This window comes from Anomaloglossus baeobatrachus, chromosome 3, assembly GCF_048569485.1.
Source record: "Anomaloglossus baeobatrachus isolate aAnoBae1 chromosome 3, aAnoBae1.hap1, whole genome shotgun sequence".
NCBI lineage: Eukaryota > Metazoa > Chordata > Amphibia > Anura > Aromobatidae > Anomaloglossus > Anomaloglossus baeobatrachus.
In genome coordinates this window covers 429494546-429511114 of record NC_134355.1, presented here as the reverse complement: position 1 = coordinate 429511114, position 16569 = coordinate 429494546, and the positions used below count along the sequence as shown (strand labels likewise).

The window sequence follows — 16569 nt, the reverse complement described above, 5'->3', positions numbered from 1 at the left end:
CCCGGTGTTAAAAAAAATTGCGGCCTATGTGGACGATCTCTTATTTTTCCTCACTAATCCTAGGGTATCCCTACCTAACCTGCTGCGGTAATTCAAAAAAATACTCTGCCCTGTCCAATTTTAGACTAAACATGTCTAAGTCAGAGGCCCTAAACGTGACTGTCCCCCCCCGACATGGTCTCCTCATTTCGATCATCTTTTAGTTTTAAATGGGCTGTCCAGTCCCTAAGATACTTTGGGATTCACTTGGCGGTTGACTCCAATCTTCTCTATAAATTGAAATTACTCCTCTACTCCAGACTATCCATGAGGATTGCGCGAGGTGGGCCAAAGGACTGTTTACGTGGTTAGGGAGATGCAATATTTTTAGGATGAATGTACTTCCTTGCATCCTATATCTTCTCCAACTTCTCCAGGCCCTTCCTATAAGGATAGCTAACTCCTTTTTTTAAGGACCTGGCATCTCTTCAAACTAAATTCATATGGGCTATTAAGCCGGCTCGGTTCTCCTGGTCCTTGCTGAGTAGGTCTAAGAGGAGGGGGGGGGGGGGTTGGGAATACCAGATTTAAAGACCTATTACTGGGTCTCACATATGGTTAGAGTTATCGATTGATTGCCGCCACTCCCTTGTGAAGCCTTGGGTATTTTTGGAGCAACGTTTCTCTTGGATACCGCATATACCTCTCTCTAGTTTGAGGCATCACCCCACCATAGGGGTCACACTGGAGTGCTGCTCTCTGCGCCTGGTCTGGCAACTGTTTCTTCCGTTGCCCTCTCCTCTATCGCCTGTAATTGGCTCCTTGGACTTTCACCCTGGCTTGCCGGATCTGGTCTTTTGTCGTTGGATCCTGGGGGGGAGGAGATTCCGCGCTTGTCATTTGGGTGTGGGAGGGGATTAACCTTCCCTGAGGACCATCGAGGAATGCTGGTACTGGACCCTCTGGGTGGATGGAGATCTGGACAACTTAGGCACTTCCTTAGTTCTCTCACTGACTATGCACAATTCGCCGACTGCCCCACTGAGTTAAAAAATCTGTGCCTGGGAGAGGGAGTGCTGTGGCACTCCCTCTCCCTGGTGTACGAGATGTTGGCAAATCCAGCGGATGCCCCCCCCCCCCCCTCCTGGATATCTACTGCGACCTGTGACTTTCTTTATCGGACACTCAAAGGAGTAATGTCCTGCTGTTGGAGCACAGAACCTCTATAAGCCCCAGGCTCCAGGCTAATTTAAAACTTCTGGCAAGGTGGTACAGGATCCCTTCCAGACTGCATATGATGTTCCCCGGGGTGGATCCCAGCTGCTGGAGATATAGAGCAGAGGTGGAGGATTTTGTACACATCTTCTAGGCCTGTCTAGCTTTGAGACGGTTCGGGGACGGAGTGATTGAGGTGATCAGACATGTGACTGGTACTACCCAGGTCCTGGGTCCGGAGATGTTCTTGTTACAGCTTTTAGAGGCCCCGGTCTCTTCGTACAAAAAAAAAAAAAATCGGTGCATTTCTTGGTGATGGCGGCTAGGTCGTGCATCCCCTTGAAATGTAAGTCTGAAACTCCCCCCCACTTTCGCCCTATGGGCCTCCAGGATCAATGATCTACTACAAATGGAGGATCTGACTTCCTTGCTTTATGATAGGTATGAATTCTTCTACAGGACCTGGTTCCCCTGGCTTGAATTTAAGTTCTCCAGTGATTATGTACACCCCTTTCACATGTAAAGCGCCATGGAATTGATGGCGCTATAATAATAAATAATAATAATGCCCACCTGTTGGCTGATTTGTCATGACTGCTTGGCCTTGGATGGGTTTCTTCCCCTAGAGGTGCTTGCCCTTTCCCTCCTCCCTATCCTCTCTGACTACTTACTCCCCCACCCCTTCCCCCCCCCCCTTCTTTCCACCACCCTTCCTTTGTTTTTCTTCTCCCTTCCTCTTTTTTTTTTATTTCTACCTCCTATATTCTTCTCAGGGGGTCTCTTCCCCTGCTGTTTGTGCTGACTGTTTCTTTGCTGGTGTCTTACTATTTTCCCAAATCCCTTTCTTTAGATCTCAAAATATATAGACCTACATTTTGGCTGGGGTAGGCTATTTTGACTTGTTACTATACATGGAGTTTGTTTGTCCTTAATGTTATGCATAATGGGCTTATGTGTTGCTAGCCCTTGTTTTGTTGGGGTCTGTTTATAAATAAGTTCACAAAAAAACCCCGAAGGAAAGGCAGGTGCGAGCAAGGAGACCTATAAACATGGCTCAGTTACACCAGTTCTGTCAGGAGGAATAGGCCCAAATTCCTAAACTATTGTGAGAAGCTTGTGAAAGGATATCTAAAACATTTGACCCAAGTCATAAAGTTTAAGGGCAAAGGTACCAGATACTAATGAAATGTATGGAAACTTTTCACTTTGTAGAAAGTAATAAAAAAGCCTTAAATCATACTCTCTTATTATTCTGGCATTCGGCAAATATAAATAATTTTAGTTCCTAATTGTCCTAAAACGGGAAAGGTTTATTCTGATTTCATGTCAGATAGTGAGAAAAACATGCAGATGTGTCTTTTTAGATAGTATATGGAAACTTCTGTTTTCAACTGTGTATATCTATCTGTATATATTATAAATATACCATATTTTTCGGATTTTAAGACGCACTTTTCCTCCCAAAAATTTGGGAGGAAAATGGGGGGGGGGTGGGTCTTAAAATCCGAATGTAGCTTACCGGGAGGTGGAGAATGGGTGGTGTGCGAGCTGTAGTGGCAGCTGTCTGTGTGGGCAGCTGGCTGACTATGTGGGTGGCTGTCTGGCTGTGGCTGCGTGGGCAGCTGTCTGTGCCGACGGCTAGCTGTGTGGGCAGCTGTCTCTGCTAGCGGCTGGCTGCCTTTCCTTTTTTTTCCTCTAAATTTGGGGTGCATCTTATAATCCGGTGCGTCTTATAAAACGAAAAATACGGTGTATATATAACATCAGTCTCAAGCCATGCAGGATGGGCATAAGGTGTCAACAACCTGACTTGACTCTGCAGTTTCTCCATCACCATGACCAGAAAGACATAATTAGCATGTGGCTTGCGTGGGCAGTATAGACAATCTGTCACCAGGTTTTTGCCAATTAATCTGAGAGCAGCATGATGCAGAGACAGAGATCCTGATTGCAGCAGTGCTTCTTGAGGTTTTAATTATCTGCTGATAAATCAGTGGTTTTATCACTAGAGGATGACTACTAAACCTGCTGCCATGTAGTCCTTCATATTCATAAGTAGTGTGGGTGGGGTAATACAGAGCTCAGCTTTCCCAGAACTGCTAGATCTACAGCAGATAAAACAGTGATTTTTTTTTTGTAACTTTGTTTTACCAAAATGATTTATCAACTGGGGCGAATAAGGAGAACCTTTGGGTACTGCAGAAGAGAACGGTCATGTTATGTCAGAGGCAATAACCGTCAACTGTAGAATTGGAGAAATTAAAAGTTGTGAAGAGCCCTTTAAAAAGTAGCTATGCTTTACAAATGTGTAAGTTCCCACAGCCCCACAACCTAAGTAATATGATAAGCATAATTAATATTATAATAATACAAGTTTCTTTTATTTTTTTTTTTTTTATAAAAAAAAAAACAGGGTATGAAAGAAAAGATGGATGAGGAGATAAGAGTTCATGTTGAAATAGAAAATTTTCTTAGGCAGCATCAACAGGTAAGCAGAACATTCTTTAAGTCTGATTCATCAATGTGTTCTCTCGTTTTCGGACGTAAAAAATATTGACATGTCGCAAAGTCCCAGCCAAAGTGGCGGTATGGGATGTGGTGAAGCCTGCCGAGCAAATTCATCAAAACTTACTCTAAAAATATATTCTAGTCCCTTTAAAATGTATAAAAGAACCAAGAGTCCTCAGTGGTTGATACTTGTTAATGGCTAACTGAAAAGATGATAATAGCAAGCTTTCCAGACTATTCAGGTCTCTTCATCAGGCATGTTATAACAGTTCCATAAAAATATAAAGTTATATCATGACTGATGAAGAGACCTGAGTAGTCTGGAAAGCTTGCTATTATTACCATCTTTTCAGTTAGCCATTAAAAAGGTATCAACCACTGTGGACTCTCAGTAAATTTTAAATTTCTTTGTCGCTCCATTGGGAGACCCAGACAATTGGGGTGTATAGCTTCTGCCTCCGGAGGCCACACAAAGTATTACACTTTAAAAAGTGTAACCCCTCCCCTCTGCCTATACACCCTCCCGTGCATCACGGGCTCTTCAGTTTTATGCTTTGTGTGGAAGGAGGCACACATCCACTCATGCTACCATTTTAGTCAGCAGCAGCTGCTGATTTTATCGGTTGGAAGAAAAGAGGGCCCCCACGGGGTCCCCGGCATGCTCCCTTCTCACCCCACTAAGTCGGCGGTGCTGTTAAGGTTGAGGTACCCATTGCGGGTACAGAGGCTGGAGCCACATGCCGTTTTCCTTCACCATCCCTTAGAGGCTCTGGGAGAAGTGGGATCCTAACCGGTCATCCATTCACTGGGACCGGGCTCCCTCCGCAGCCCCTGTGGGAATCTGCCGGACAGGAGACTTTGTATCATCAGGGACAGGGCCCTGCATCTAAAGGTACTCTGTGTCCCCATGGGGACGGTGCATGGAGCGCTTGTTTCACAGACGCTGCAGCTGCATGCTGGTTTTGTGACGACCGGGACTTCCGCGCCGACCGCGCCTGTTTGTCGGCCGCGGTATTAAATTTAGTCCCCGGCTTCATTGCGGCCTAGTACCATAACTCCCGCCCCCGGGCCTGCCAGTCAGGGGTAAGGGCGGGACGGTCGACCTGACGTCGGCAGTGAGGGCTGGAGCATACTTTAGGTTTCCTCCCCCCCTCACTGATCACTGTGGGGCACCAGATTCCCGCACTTTACTAGTCGCCGCCCACGGCTCCCTCCTCCCCTGAGAGCTCCGGCAGCCATTTTTACACACATTCTGCCGGTGGAGGATTTCAGGAACGAGCTCTGCAGCTCTGGGAGACCTAAGGCAGGGAATCTGGTGGACACACACCGCTTTGGGCTGTCGGTAAGCCACACCGGTCACCCGGTGCTGGTCCCCCTAGGGTGCCGAAGTATATATATATATATATATATATATTTGTATATATTTTCTCTGTTCGGCCAGGTTGTTTTGCTTTTGGCTATATACCCTCAGTGAGCACTCTCCTAGGAGACAACAGCATGTCGTCCACAAGGAGCAAGGGTGCTAAGGCAAAGGGTTATTTTGCAACCTGTACCTCTTGTGCGGCTATGTTACCTGCAGGTTCCACCTACCCTCACTGTGAGCAATGCTCGACCCCTGTTGCACTTGCTCAGCCGGAGCCTCGGGCACTAGTGGGACCCTCGGCTCAGGCAGACCCTCCTGCTTCCCCTGTCCAGGCGGCAGGGACAGAGTTTGCAGTTTTTGCTGAGAAACTCTCTGAGTCGCTTTCACAATCCATGGCTCAGTCTATGGACAAATGGTCTGCCAAGCTACTAGAAGCCTTGCAGTCCAGACCGGTCCTTACACAGGCCCCGGGCACTGTTGGATCATCGCCTCCAGGCCCCTCTCGGTCTGCGCCGCAACGTGCTCCCGGGGTGGCCCCTAGGTCTCACGTGGAGGACTCCGGCACGGACCACAGTCCCAGACCGGCTAAGCGGGCTCGCTGGGAATCTTCCCCGACTTCCTCACGCTGCTCGGGGTCTCAGCTTGAGGACTCTCTGGAGGATGAGGCGGACGTCGCAGCTCAGGGCTCTGACCCTGACGTTGCTCTCAATCTTGATACACCTGAAGGGGACGCCATAGTAAATGACCTTATAGCGTCCATCAACCAGGTGCTAGATCTTTCTCCCCCAACTCCACCTATAGAGGAGTCGGCTTCGCAGCAGGAGAAACACCAGTTTAGGTTTCCCAAACGTACACGGAGTGCGTTTTTCGATCACTCTAACTTCAGAGATGCTGTCCAGAAGCACAGAGCATTTCCGGATAAGCGCTTTACTAAGCGCCTTAATGACACACGTTACCCCTTCCCCTCTGACGTAGTTAAGGGTTGGGCTCGATGTCCCAAGGTGGATCCTCCAGTCTCTAGACTGGCGGCTAGATCTGTAGTATCAGTTGCAGATGGCTCATCGCTCAAGGATGCCACTGACAGGCAGATAGAGCTCCTGGTGAAATCCATCTATGAAGCCACAGGCGCGTCTTTTGCCCCGGCCTTTGCAGCCGTGTGGGCACTCCAAGCTATCTCAGCTTGTCTGTCTGAGATTAATGCGGTCACACGTACCTCTGCTCCGCAAGTTGCGTCTTTGACTTCTCAGGCGTCGGCTTTTTCGTCCTACGCCATGAACGCCGTCCTGGACTCTGCTAGCCGTACAGCGGTAACATCCGCTAATTCGGTGGCAGTCCGCAGGGCCATGTGGCTACGCGAATGGAAGGCAGACTCTGCTTCCAAGAAGTTCTTAACCGGTTTGCCGTTTTCTGGCGACCGATTGTTTGGCGAACGATTGGATGAAATTATTAAGGAATCCAAGGGAAAGGACTCGTCCTTACCCCAGTCCAAACCGAAGAGACCTCAGCAACGGAAAATACAACCGAGGTTTCGGTCCTTTCGGCCCTCAGCCAAGTCCCAATCCTCCTCGTCCAACAGGCCAGAGAAGGGCCAGAGGAACTCTTATGCGTGGCGGTCTAAGTCACGCCCCCAAAAAACCGCCGGAGGCACTGCCTCCAAGGCGGCCTCCTCATGACTTTCGGCCTCCCCGAACCGCATCCTCGGTCGGTGGCAGGCTCTCCCGCTTTTGCGACGCCTGGTGGCCACATGTCCAAGACCGATGGGTGAGAGACATTCTGTCTCACGGTTACAGGATAGAGTTCAGCTCTCGTCCTCTGACTCGTTTCTTCAGAACATCTCCGCCCCCATCTCAGGCCGGCGCACTTTTTCAGGCTGTGGGCGTCCTGAAGTCAGAAGGAGTGGTGATTCCCGTTCCCCCTCAGGAACATGGCCACGGCTTCTACTCCAACTTGTTCGTGGTGCCAAAGAAGGACGGATCATTCCGTCCCGTTCTGGACCTCAAACTGCTCAACAGGCATGTGAGCACCAGAAGGTTTCGGATGGAATCTCTCCGCTCGGTCATCGCTTCAATGTCACAAGGAGACTTCCTAGCATCAATCGACATCAAGTATGCGTATCTCCATGTGCCGATCGCACCCGAGCATCAACGCTTCCTGCGTTTCGCCATCGGGGACGAACACCTTCAGTTCGTGGTACTGCCTTTCGGCCTGGCGACAGCCCCACGGGTCTTCACCAAGGTCATGGCATCCGTTGTGGCGGTCCTACACTCTCAGGGCCACTCGGTGATCCCTTACTTAGACGACCTCCTAGTCAGGGCACCCTCCCGGGTGGCGTGTCAACACAGCCTGACCGTCGCTCTGGAGACTCTCCAGCGGTTCGGGTGGATCATCAACTTCCCAAAGTCCAAGTTAACACCGACCCAATCACTGACTTACCTCGGGATGGAGTTTCATACTCTCTCAGCGATAGTCACGCTACCGCTGGACAAACAGCTTTCGCTGCAGACAGGGGTGCAATCTCTTCTTCGGGGCCAGTCACACCCCTTGAGGCGCCTCATGCACTTCCTGGGGAAGATGGTGGCAGCAATGGAGGCAGTCCCCTTCGCGCAGTTTCATCTGCGCCCACTCCAATGGGACATTCTCCGCAAATGGGACAGGAGGTCGACGTCCCTCGACAGGAACGTCTCTCTTTCCCTTGCAGCCAAAACCTCTCTTCAGTGGTGGCTTCTTCCCACTTCTCTATCGCAGGGAAAATCCTTCCTGCCCCCATCCTGGGCTGTGGTCACGACGGACGCGAGTCTGTCAGGGTGGGGAGCGGTTTTTTTCCACCACAGGGCTCAGGGAACCTGGACTCCGATAGAGTCCTCCCTTCAGATCAATGTTCTGGAGATAAGGGCAGTGTATCTAGCCCTAAAGGCGTTCCATCGGTGGCTGGAGGGCAGGCAGATCCGCATACAGTCGGACAACGCCACGGCGGTCGCGTACATCAACCACCAGGGCGGCACGCGCAGCCGTCAAGCCTTCCAGGAAGTCCGGCGGATTCTGCTGTGGGCGGAGGCCACAGCCTCCACCATCTCCGCAGTTCACATCCCGGGCGTAGAAAACTGGGAAGCAGACTTTCTCAGTCGTCAGGGCATGGATGCGGGGGAATGGTCTCTTCACCCAGACGTGTTTCGAGAGATCTGTCACCGCTGGGGAACGCCGGACGTCGATCTCATGGCGTCACGGCACAACAACAAGGTCCCGGCCTTCATGGCATGGTCTCAAGATCACAGAGCTTTGGCGGCGGACGCGTTAGTTCAGGATTGGTCGCAGTTTCGACTCCCTTATGTGTTTCCTCCTCTGGCGATGTTGCCCAGAGTGTTACGCAAGATCAGATCCGACTGTCGTCGCGCCATTCTCGTCGCTCCAGATTGGCCGAGGCGGTCGTGGTACCCGGATCTGTGGCATCTCACGGTGGGTCAGCCGTGGGCGCTTCCAGACCGCACAGACCTGCTGTCACAAGGCCCATTTTTCCATCTGAATTCTGCGGCCCTCAACCTGACTGTGTGGCCATTGAGTCCTGGCTCCTAGCGTCGTCGGGTTTATCGCAGGATGTCATTGCCACTATGAGACAGGCCAGGAAACCAACGTCCGCCAAGATCTATTACAGGTCGTGGCGGATCTTCTTGTCCTGGTGCTCTGATAAGGGTTTTACTCCCTGGCCTTTTGCCTTACCCATTTTTCTTTCATTCCTTCAATCCGGAATGGACAAGGGTTTGTCACTCGGCTCTCTCAAGGGACAAGTATCGGTGCTCTCAGTATTTTTTCAAAAGCGCCTGGCAAGGCTTCCGCAGGTCCGCACGTTCCTGCAGGGAGTTTGCCACATAGTTCCACCCTACAGGCGTCCACTGGAACCCTGGGATCTTAACAGGGTGTTAATGGCTCTTCAAAGACCACCTTTCGAGCCGCTGAGGGATGTTTCTTTATCGCGTCTTTCGCAAAAGGTGGCTTTTCTTGTGGCAATTACCTCACTCCGAAGAGTGTCGGAGCTTGCAGCGCTGTCATGCAAATCCCCTTTCCTGGTTTTTCACCAGGATAAGGTGGTTCTGCGTCCTATCCCGGAGTTTCTCCCTAAGGTGGTATCTCCTTTTCATCTCAATCAGGATATCTCCTTACCGTCATTTTGCCCTCATCCAGTTCACCAGTGTGAAAAGGATTTGCATTCATTAGATCTAGTGAGAGCACTCCGGCTCTACGTGTCTCGCACGGCGCCCCTGCGCCGTTCAGATGCGCTCTTTGTCCTGGTCGCTGGCCAGCGTAAGGGTTCGCAGGCTTCCAAGTCAACCTTGGCTCGGTGGATCAAGGAACTGATTCTTGAAGCCTACCGTTCTTCGGGGCTTCCTCTTCCTTCGGGGCTGAAAGCCCATTCTACCAGAGCCGTGGGTGCGTCCTGGGCATTGCGACACCGGGCTACGGCTCAGCAGGTGTGTCAGGCAGCTACCTGGTCTAGTCTGCACACCTTCACAAAACACTATCAGGTGCATACCTATGCTTCGGCAGATGCCAGTCTAGGTAGGCGAGTCCTTCAGGCGGCGGTTGCCCACCTGTAGGAAGGGGTCGTTTTTCGGCTCTCTGTTATTGAGGTATTCTTTTACCCACCCAGGGACTGCTTTTGGACGTCCCAATTGTCTGGGTCTCCCAATGGAGCGACAAAGAAGAAGGGAATTTTGTTTACTTACCGTAAATTCCTTTTCTTCTAGCTCCTATTGGGAGACCCAGCACCCGCCCCTTTTTCCTTCGGGCTGTTTGTTCTTTTGTGTACACATGTTGTTCATGTTGAATTGTTCCTTTGGTTCATGGTTTCAGTTCTCCGAACATCCTTCGGATTGAATTTACCTTAGACCAATTTATAAGTTTCCTCCTTCCTGCTTTTGCACCAAAACTGAGGAGCCCGTGATGCACGGGAGGGTGTATAGGCAGAGGGGAGGGGTTACACTTTTTAAAGTGTAATACTTTGTGTGGCCTCCGGAGGCAGAAGCTATACACCCCAATTGTCTGGGTCTCCCAATAGGAGCTAGAAGAAAAGGAATTTACGGTAAGTAAACAAAATTCCCTTCATTTTTTGTGTTTACATCTATGAACTCTCTTCTGCGCTGATGGGATTTATAAATGGGGATACTACATACACACCAAATGTGACAAACACTGTGTTGCATGTATACCCACACAAAGCACACATGCAAGTACAGTGCCTTGTGAAAGCAATCACCCCCTTGGCTCTTTCCTGTTTTGTTACATTACAACCTGTGTTTAAATATTTTTGTAATCTGTGTGTGATTCATCAACACTAAATATTCTAAGTTGGGGAAGTGAAGTGAGAAAAATATAGGCAAAAATTTAATTTCTGGGATAAAATCGATAAAAAGTGCCCTGTGCATATATATTCACCGCTTTTACTATCAAGCCCCTATACATTTCTGGTGCAAGCAATTACCTTTATATGTCACCTACTTAGTAAAGGGTAGTCCACCTGTGCGCAATCTAAATGTCCCATTGTCTGTCAGTATATACCGTATTTTTCGCTTTACAAGACGCACTTTTGTTCCCCCAAATCTTGGGGGAAAGTGGGGGGTGCGTCTTATAAGCCGAATATACGGGTGGGGGAGGGGGAGTATATACATATAACATACATATACATATACACACACATATACATATATATATATATATATATACACACACACACTGCAGGGTCCAGAGCCTGCGCCCCCTGTGATGGCACATGCCCCGCCCCCCCCCCCGTGTTAGATATGGCCCCCATGCTGCTGCTCATCCTAAAATAAAAAAAGCTTTACGTACCCCCTCCAGCGTGTCTCTGCTTCCACTGTGATCAGGCACGCAGAGATGATATCACTCTGCTGTGCTGATCACATGACCGGCACTGAGAACCAGGAAGTGGAGGAACAGTAGCACGGAGGGAGACAGGAGGAAGGACAGCGCTGGAGGAGGTAAGGAAAGAGTGTTTTATTTTACTATGGGCAGCAGCATGGGGGCGATATCTAACACAGGGGAACGTGTGCAATCCATAGGGGGCCATGGGCAGCACAGGGGAACGTGTGCAATCCATAGGATGCCATGGGCAGCACAGTGGAACGTGTGCAATCCATAGGGGGCCATGGGCAGCACAGGGGAACGTGTGCAATCCATAGGGGGCCATGGGCAGCACAGGGGAACGTGTGCAATCCATAGGGGGCCATGGGCAGCACAGGGGAGCGTGTGCAATCCATAGGGGGCCATAGGCAGCACAGGGGAACGTGTGCAATCCATTGGGGGCCATAGGCAGCACAGGGGAACGTGTGCAATCCATTGGGGGCCATAGGCAGCACAGGGGAACGTGTGCAATCCATAGGGGGCCATAGGCAGCACAGGGGAACGTGTGCCATCCATAGGGGGGCCATAGGCAGCACAGGGGAACGTGTGCAATCCATAGGGGGCCATAGGCAGCACAGGGAACGTGTGCAATCCATAGGGGGGCCATAGGCAGCACAGGGGAACGTGTGCAATCCATAGGGGGCCATAGGCAGCACAGGGGAACGTGTGCAATCCATAGGGGGCCATAGGCAGCACAGGGGAACGTGTGCAATCCATAGGGGGCCATAGGCAGCACAGGGGAACGTGTGCAATCAATTGGGGGCCATAGGCAGCACAGGGGAACATGTGCAATCCATTGGGGGCCATAGGCAGCACAGGGGAACGTGTGCAATCCATAGGGGGCCATAGGCAGCACAGGGGAATGTGTGCCATCCATAGGGGGGCCATAGGCAGCACAGGGGAACATGTGCAATCCATAGGGGGCCATAGGCAGCACAGGGGAACGTGTGCAATCCATAGGGGGCCATAGGCAGCACAGGGAACGTGTGCAATCCATAGGGGGCCATAGGCAGCACAGGGGAACGTGTGCAATCCATAGGGGGCCATAGGCAGCACAGGGGAACGTGTGCAATCCATAGGGGGCCATAGGCAGCACAGGGGAACGTGTGCAATCCATAGGGGGCCATAGGCAGCACAGGGGAACGTGTGCAATCCATAGGGGGCCATAGGCAGCACAGGGGAACGTGTGCAATCCATAGGGGGGCATAGGCAGCACAGGGGAACGTGTGCAATCCATAGGGGGCCATAGGCAGCACAGGGGAACGTGTGCAATCCATAGGGGGCCATAGGCAGCACAGGGGAACGTGTGCAATCCATAGGGGGCCATAGGCAGCACAGGGGAATGTGTGCAATCCATAGGGGGGCATAGGCAGCACAGGGGAACGTGTGCAATCCATAGGGGGCCATAGGCAGCACAGGGGAACGTGTGCAATTCATAGGGGGCCATAGGCAGCACAGGGAATGTGTGCAATCCATAGGGGGCCATAGGCATCACAGGGGAACATGTGCCAGCACAAGGGGGCTATATTCAATATAAGGGGGCCATATCCAGATTAAGGGGGCTAATTTTAGGATGGGGGGCTATGAGGGACATATACCCTATATGATTTGTTAGACGGACACTGGCATTATAAGATGGACCCCATTTAACATAAAAAAAAAAAATTCTCTTTTCCTTCACCAAATTTGGGGGTGCATCTTATAAAGCGAAAAATACGGTACATACCTTTTCTGAAAGGCCACAGGCTACAACACCATTAGGCAAGAGGCTCCACTAGCCAAACAACAGCATGAAAACCAAGGAGATCTCCAAACAAGTCAGAGACAAAACGTTTGTTGAGAAGTACAAGTCAGGGTTGGGTAAAAAAAAATATCCAAATCTCTAATGATCCCCTGGAGCACCTTCAAATCTATGGTCATCAAATAAAAAGAACATGGTACAACAAAAAACCTGCCAAAAGGCTTGCAAATAAAAAACTTTCAGCACAGGCAATCAGAGAGGCAGAACAGAGACCAAAGGTAACCTTGAAGAAGCTGCAGAGTTCCCAAGTAGAGACTAGAGTATCTGTCCATACGACCTCAATAAGCCGTACACTCTATAAAGCTGGACTTGATGGAAGAGTGGCTAGAAAAATAAAGCCTTTATTTAACAGCGAAAAATTGTACGGTTTGTTTTGATTTTCCGAAAAGAAATGTGAGAGACTTTCCAAATGCATGGAGGAAGTTGCTGTTGTCGGATGAGACCAAAATTGAACTTTTTGGCCACCAAGGTTAACGATATGTCTGGTGCCAAACCAACACAGCTCATCACCCTAAGGACACCATCCCCATAGTCAAACATGGTGGTGGCAGTATCATTCTGTGGGGATGTTTTTCAGCAGCAGGGTCAGGGAAAATGGTCTGAGACGAGGGGAACATGGATGGTACGAAAAACAGGTATATTCTTGAGCAAAACCTGTTTCAGTCTTTCAGTGATTTGAGACTGGGATGAAGGTTCACCTTCCAGCAAGACAACCACCCAAAGCTTACTGCTAAAGAACACTGAAGTGGTTTAAGGGGAAACATGTAAATGTAATAAAATGGGCTAGTCAAAGCCCAGACCTTAATCTAATTGAGTATCTGTGGTCAGACTTGAAGATTGCTGTTCAACAGAGGAAATGATCCAACGTGAAGAGCTGAAGCAGTTTTGCCTTGAGGAGTGGGCAAAAATCCCAGTGGTAAAACTGTGGCAAGCTCAGAGACTTATCCAAAGCGACTTGCAGCTTTGCAATTAAACTGTCCTCAGCTCTTTGCAGTAAGCTGTCCCCAACCCCTTCTTCTGCTGGAGTTCCAGGATCACACTACAGCCGTCACACAAGAGAAGATGGAAGGGGTTCTGGAGTGCTTACCAAAGGCAAGGGCACTTCACGGTTAGGGAATGCCTACTTTGCACTTGCAAAAATGGCCTACACCAGATAAAAACCTCACTTTTGTCATGCTGCTACTAAAACCATATACAATGGTATGTTTAAACATCTTTCCACGTCTTTGTGTATTTAGTGTGGGTAGTAGAGGGTTTTTTTTTTTTATATATATTTGATTTAGTTCCAGGAGCCAGACCATCACCAATCAGCTGAAGAGGTTATCCCATTCATTGATATGAACAGATCTGCTGTATGTAGGGTATTTAGACTGAATAACAATGGAGACCTAGGTGCCCACCTTCCTTCTTATAGCAAAGTGGTAGCAGTGATGATTATACCCACTTACCCGATGTGGCTGGCCTCTCCAAGGATATGCACAGTATTGACTTATTTGTACATTATAGTACAGTCTGTACATTATTCTTGTTATATTTCTGGCATAGGCCAAATGGCTGTTGTTGACAGTTATCACATTGATTATTCATTAGGAGCTGGAAGAAAAGTTGGAGTACTGGATGGAGAAGTATGACAAAGACACAGAAGAGAAACAGGCTGAACTGAACTCTCTGAAGACTTCTAGAGCTAATGACCTTTCACTGCTCAATGATCTAATGAAGCAGGTAAGGCCAACACAATCCTCCACACGAGATATATTCAGAACGGCTTTCAGTACGGTTTCCTCAAAAGGAAACAAAAGAACAATCAAATACCTACGATTTAGTCAAAGGATTTGTTTCACCAATTTCTGTTATATTGCCATCCCATATTTGTTGTAGCCCCTCCATCGCCTTTTGACTCTTTCCAGTGCATACATTTAAGCTAGTGCCAGATGGCAAACTCAGCAGTTTGCCCAGTGCCGGTGCTCTATTGGTCACTGAAAAAGCCATAGGTCAGATTATTTTATTTCTTACAACTCACTTGTCACAGTGCAACCCCCATTAACGTATAGTACTGCAATGTAGCAGTGGCACCGGGTGAACGTCTGTCATGTCCAAAGTCACCCTGTAGGCCTAGCGTTATGTAGAATCCTACAGGGTAAAATCATTGCCATAGGGAGGTACAAAGGTTGTGCAGAAGTGGAGTGCAGAAGGCATTCATTTCTAGGCTGTTGTGTGACAATTGACTAATTGACTATTGCTGTACAAAAATGCTTTTAAAAAAAGTTTTTTCATGGATCACTTTACTCCAGTATCTTTTTTTTGTTCATTGCATGTAAAATAAAAGACAAAACCAAATACATCTCATAGAATTGATGACAGACCATGAAGCTACACACTTCTATTTTTCTGTAGTAACATTCTTGGGGTATATCTGCACAAGACGTATTTAAAATATGGCTGTAACATCTACTTAGTCGAAATACATAGCATAAAATAAACACTCATCCACCACACAAGTTCCTGTAATAAGCAACAGAACGGACCATTATTGTTTGCTGTAACCTGCATACTGTACCATATAGGTGTATTCTTGAGCTTTTTTGACCTATTCAACAATAATTTTTTTCTGCAGTATGAAGAGTACGAGACTGTAATTATTGAAGATCGCTTAGAGAAAGAAAAAGCCCAGGAAAAGAAAATACAAGAAAAGATGGAACTCGCAGGTGCAATTAAGGTAATCTATTTGGAATAGGTTAACCCCTTCCTGACATTGAATGTACCGGTACATCCTACTTTCAAAGTAGTCTTCGCAAATGGATTTACGGTTACATCTTTATTAATTAACAATGCAACAGTGCTAACCACAGCGCCACTGGGCCGTATCATGCAGGCACAGGAGCTATGCTCGGCACAATCACTATGGGAGCTAGGCTTAATTGACAGATTAGCTCCTGCAGCAACAGCTATAGGGTCAATGCCAGCACTGTCCTTAGCTGCTTAATGTTGTAAATGCTGCAATCAATAGTGATTTCGGTATTTAGGTGTTTGTGAGGGGGGAGACTATCCCACCTATTCGGCCCCCCACAAAGCGATCGTGGAGTGACGAAGGGGATCATTGTGTCTGGAGACTAAAGAATATCCTCAGGATACGCCGTTTATGGTGGCTTTTTAGACCTTGACATAAGCAGAAAATAACAGGCCAACTGTCAGTTTAAAACTGACAGGACTAATCCCTGAAGATACAAAAGTATAGCAGGGTATTAGAACTACAAGAAGACAATAAAATATGAAAGTCCCAGAATGGGAGTATGTCAAAATACTTACAGTGCCTACAAGTAGTATTCAACCCCCTGCAGATTTAGCAGGTTTGATAAGATGCAAATAAGTTAGAGCCTGCAAACTTCAAACAAGAGCAGGATTTATTAACAGATGCATAAATCTTACAAACCAACAAGTTATGTTGCCCAGTTAAATTTTAATACATTTTCAACATAAAAGTGTGGGTCAATTATTATTCAACCCCTAGGTTTAATATTTTGTGGAATAACCCTTGTTTGCAATTACAGCTAATAATCGTCTTTTATAAGACCTGATCAGGCCCGCACAGGTCTCTGGAGTTATCTTGGCCCACTCCTCCATGCAGATCTTCTCCAAGTTATCTAGGTTCTTTGGGTGTCTCATGTGGACTTTAATCTTGAGCTCCTTCCACAAGTTTTCAATTGGGTTAAGGTCAGGAGACTGACTAGGCCACTGTAACACCTTGATTTTTTTCCCTCTTGAACCAGGCCTTGGTTTTCTTGGCTGTGTGTTT

General features: G+C 48.4%; 1 protein-coding gene across 1 annotated transcript in view; it reads left to right on the top strand.

The window, feature by feature from the left end:
• The window catches only part of DRC9 (dynein regulatory complex subunit 9), a 60194-nt gene that overhangs the window by 26979 nt on the left and 16646 nt on the right, over positions 1–16569 (top strand). Inside the window, exons 7-9 of the mRNA XM_075340392.1 lie at positions 3608–3682; positions 14367–14498; positions 15391–15492. Of these exons, the coding sequence (XP_075196507.1) occupies positions 3608–3682; positions 14367–14498; positions 15391–15492 (309 nt within the window). The remainder of the gene's footprint in view (positions 1–3607; positions 3683–14366; positions 14499–15390; positions 15493–16569) is intronic.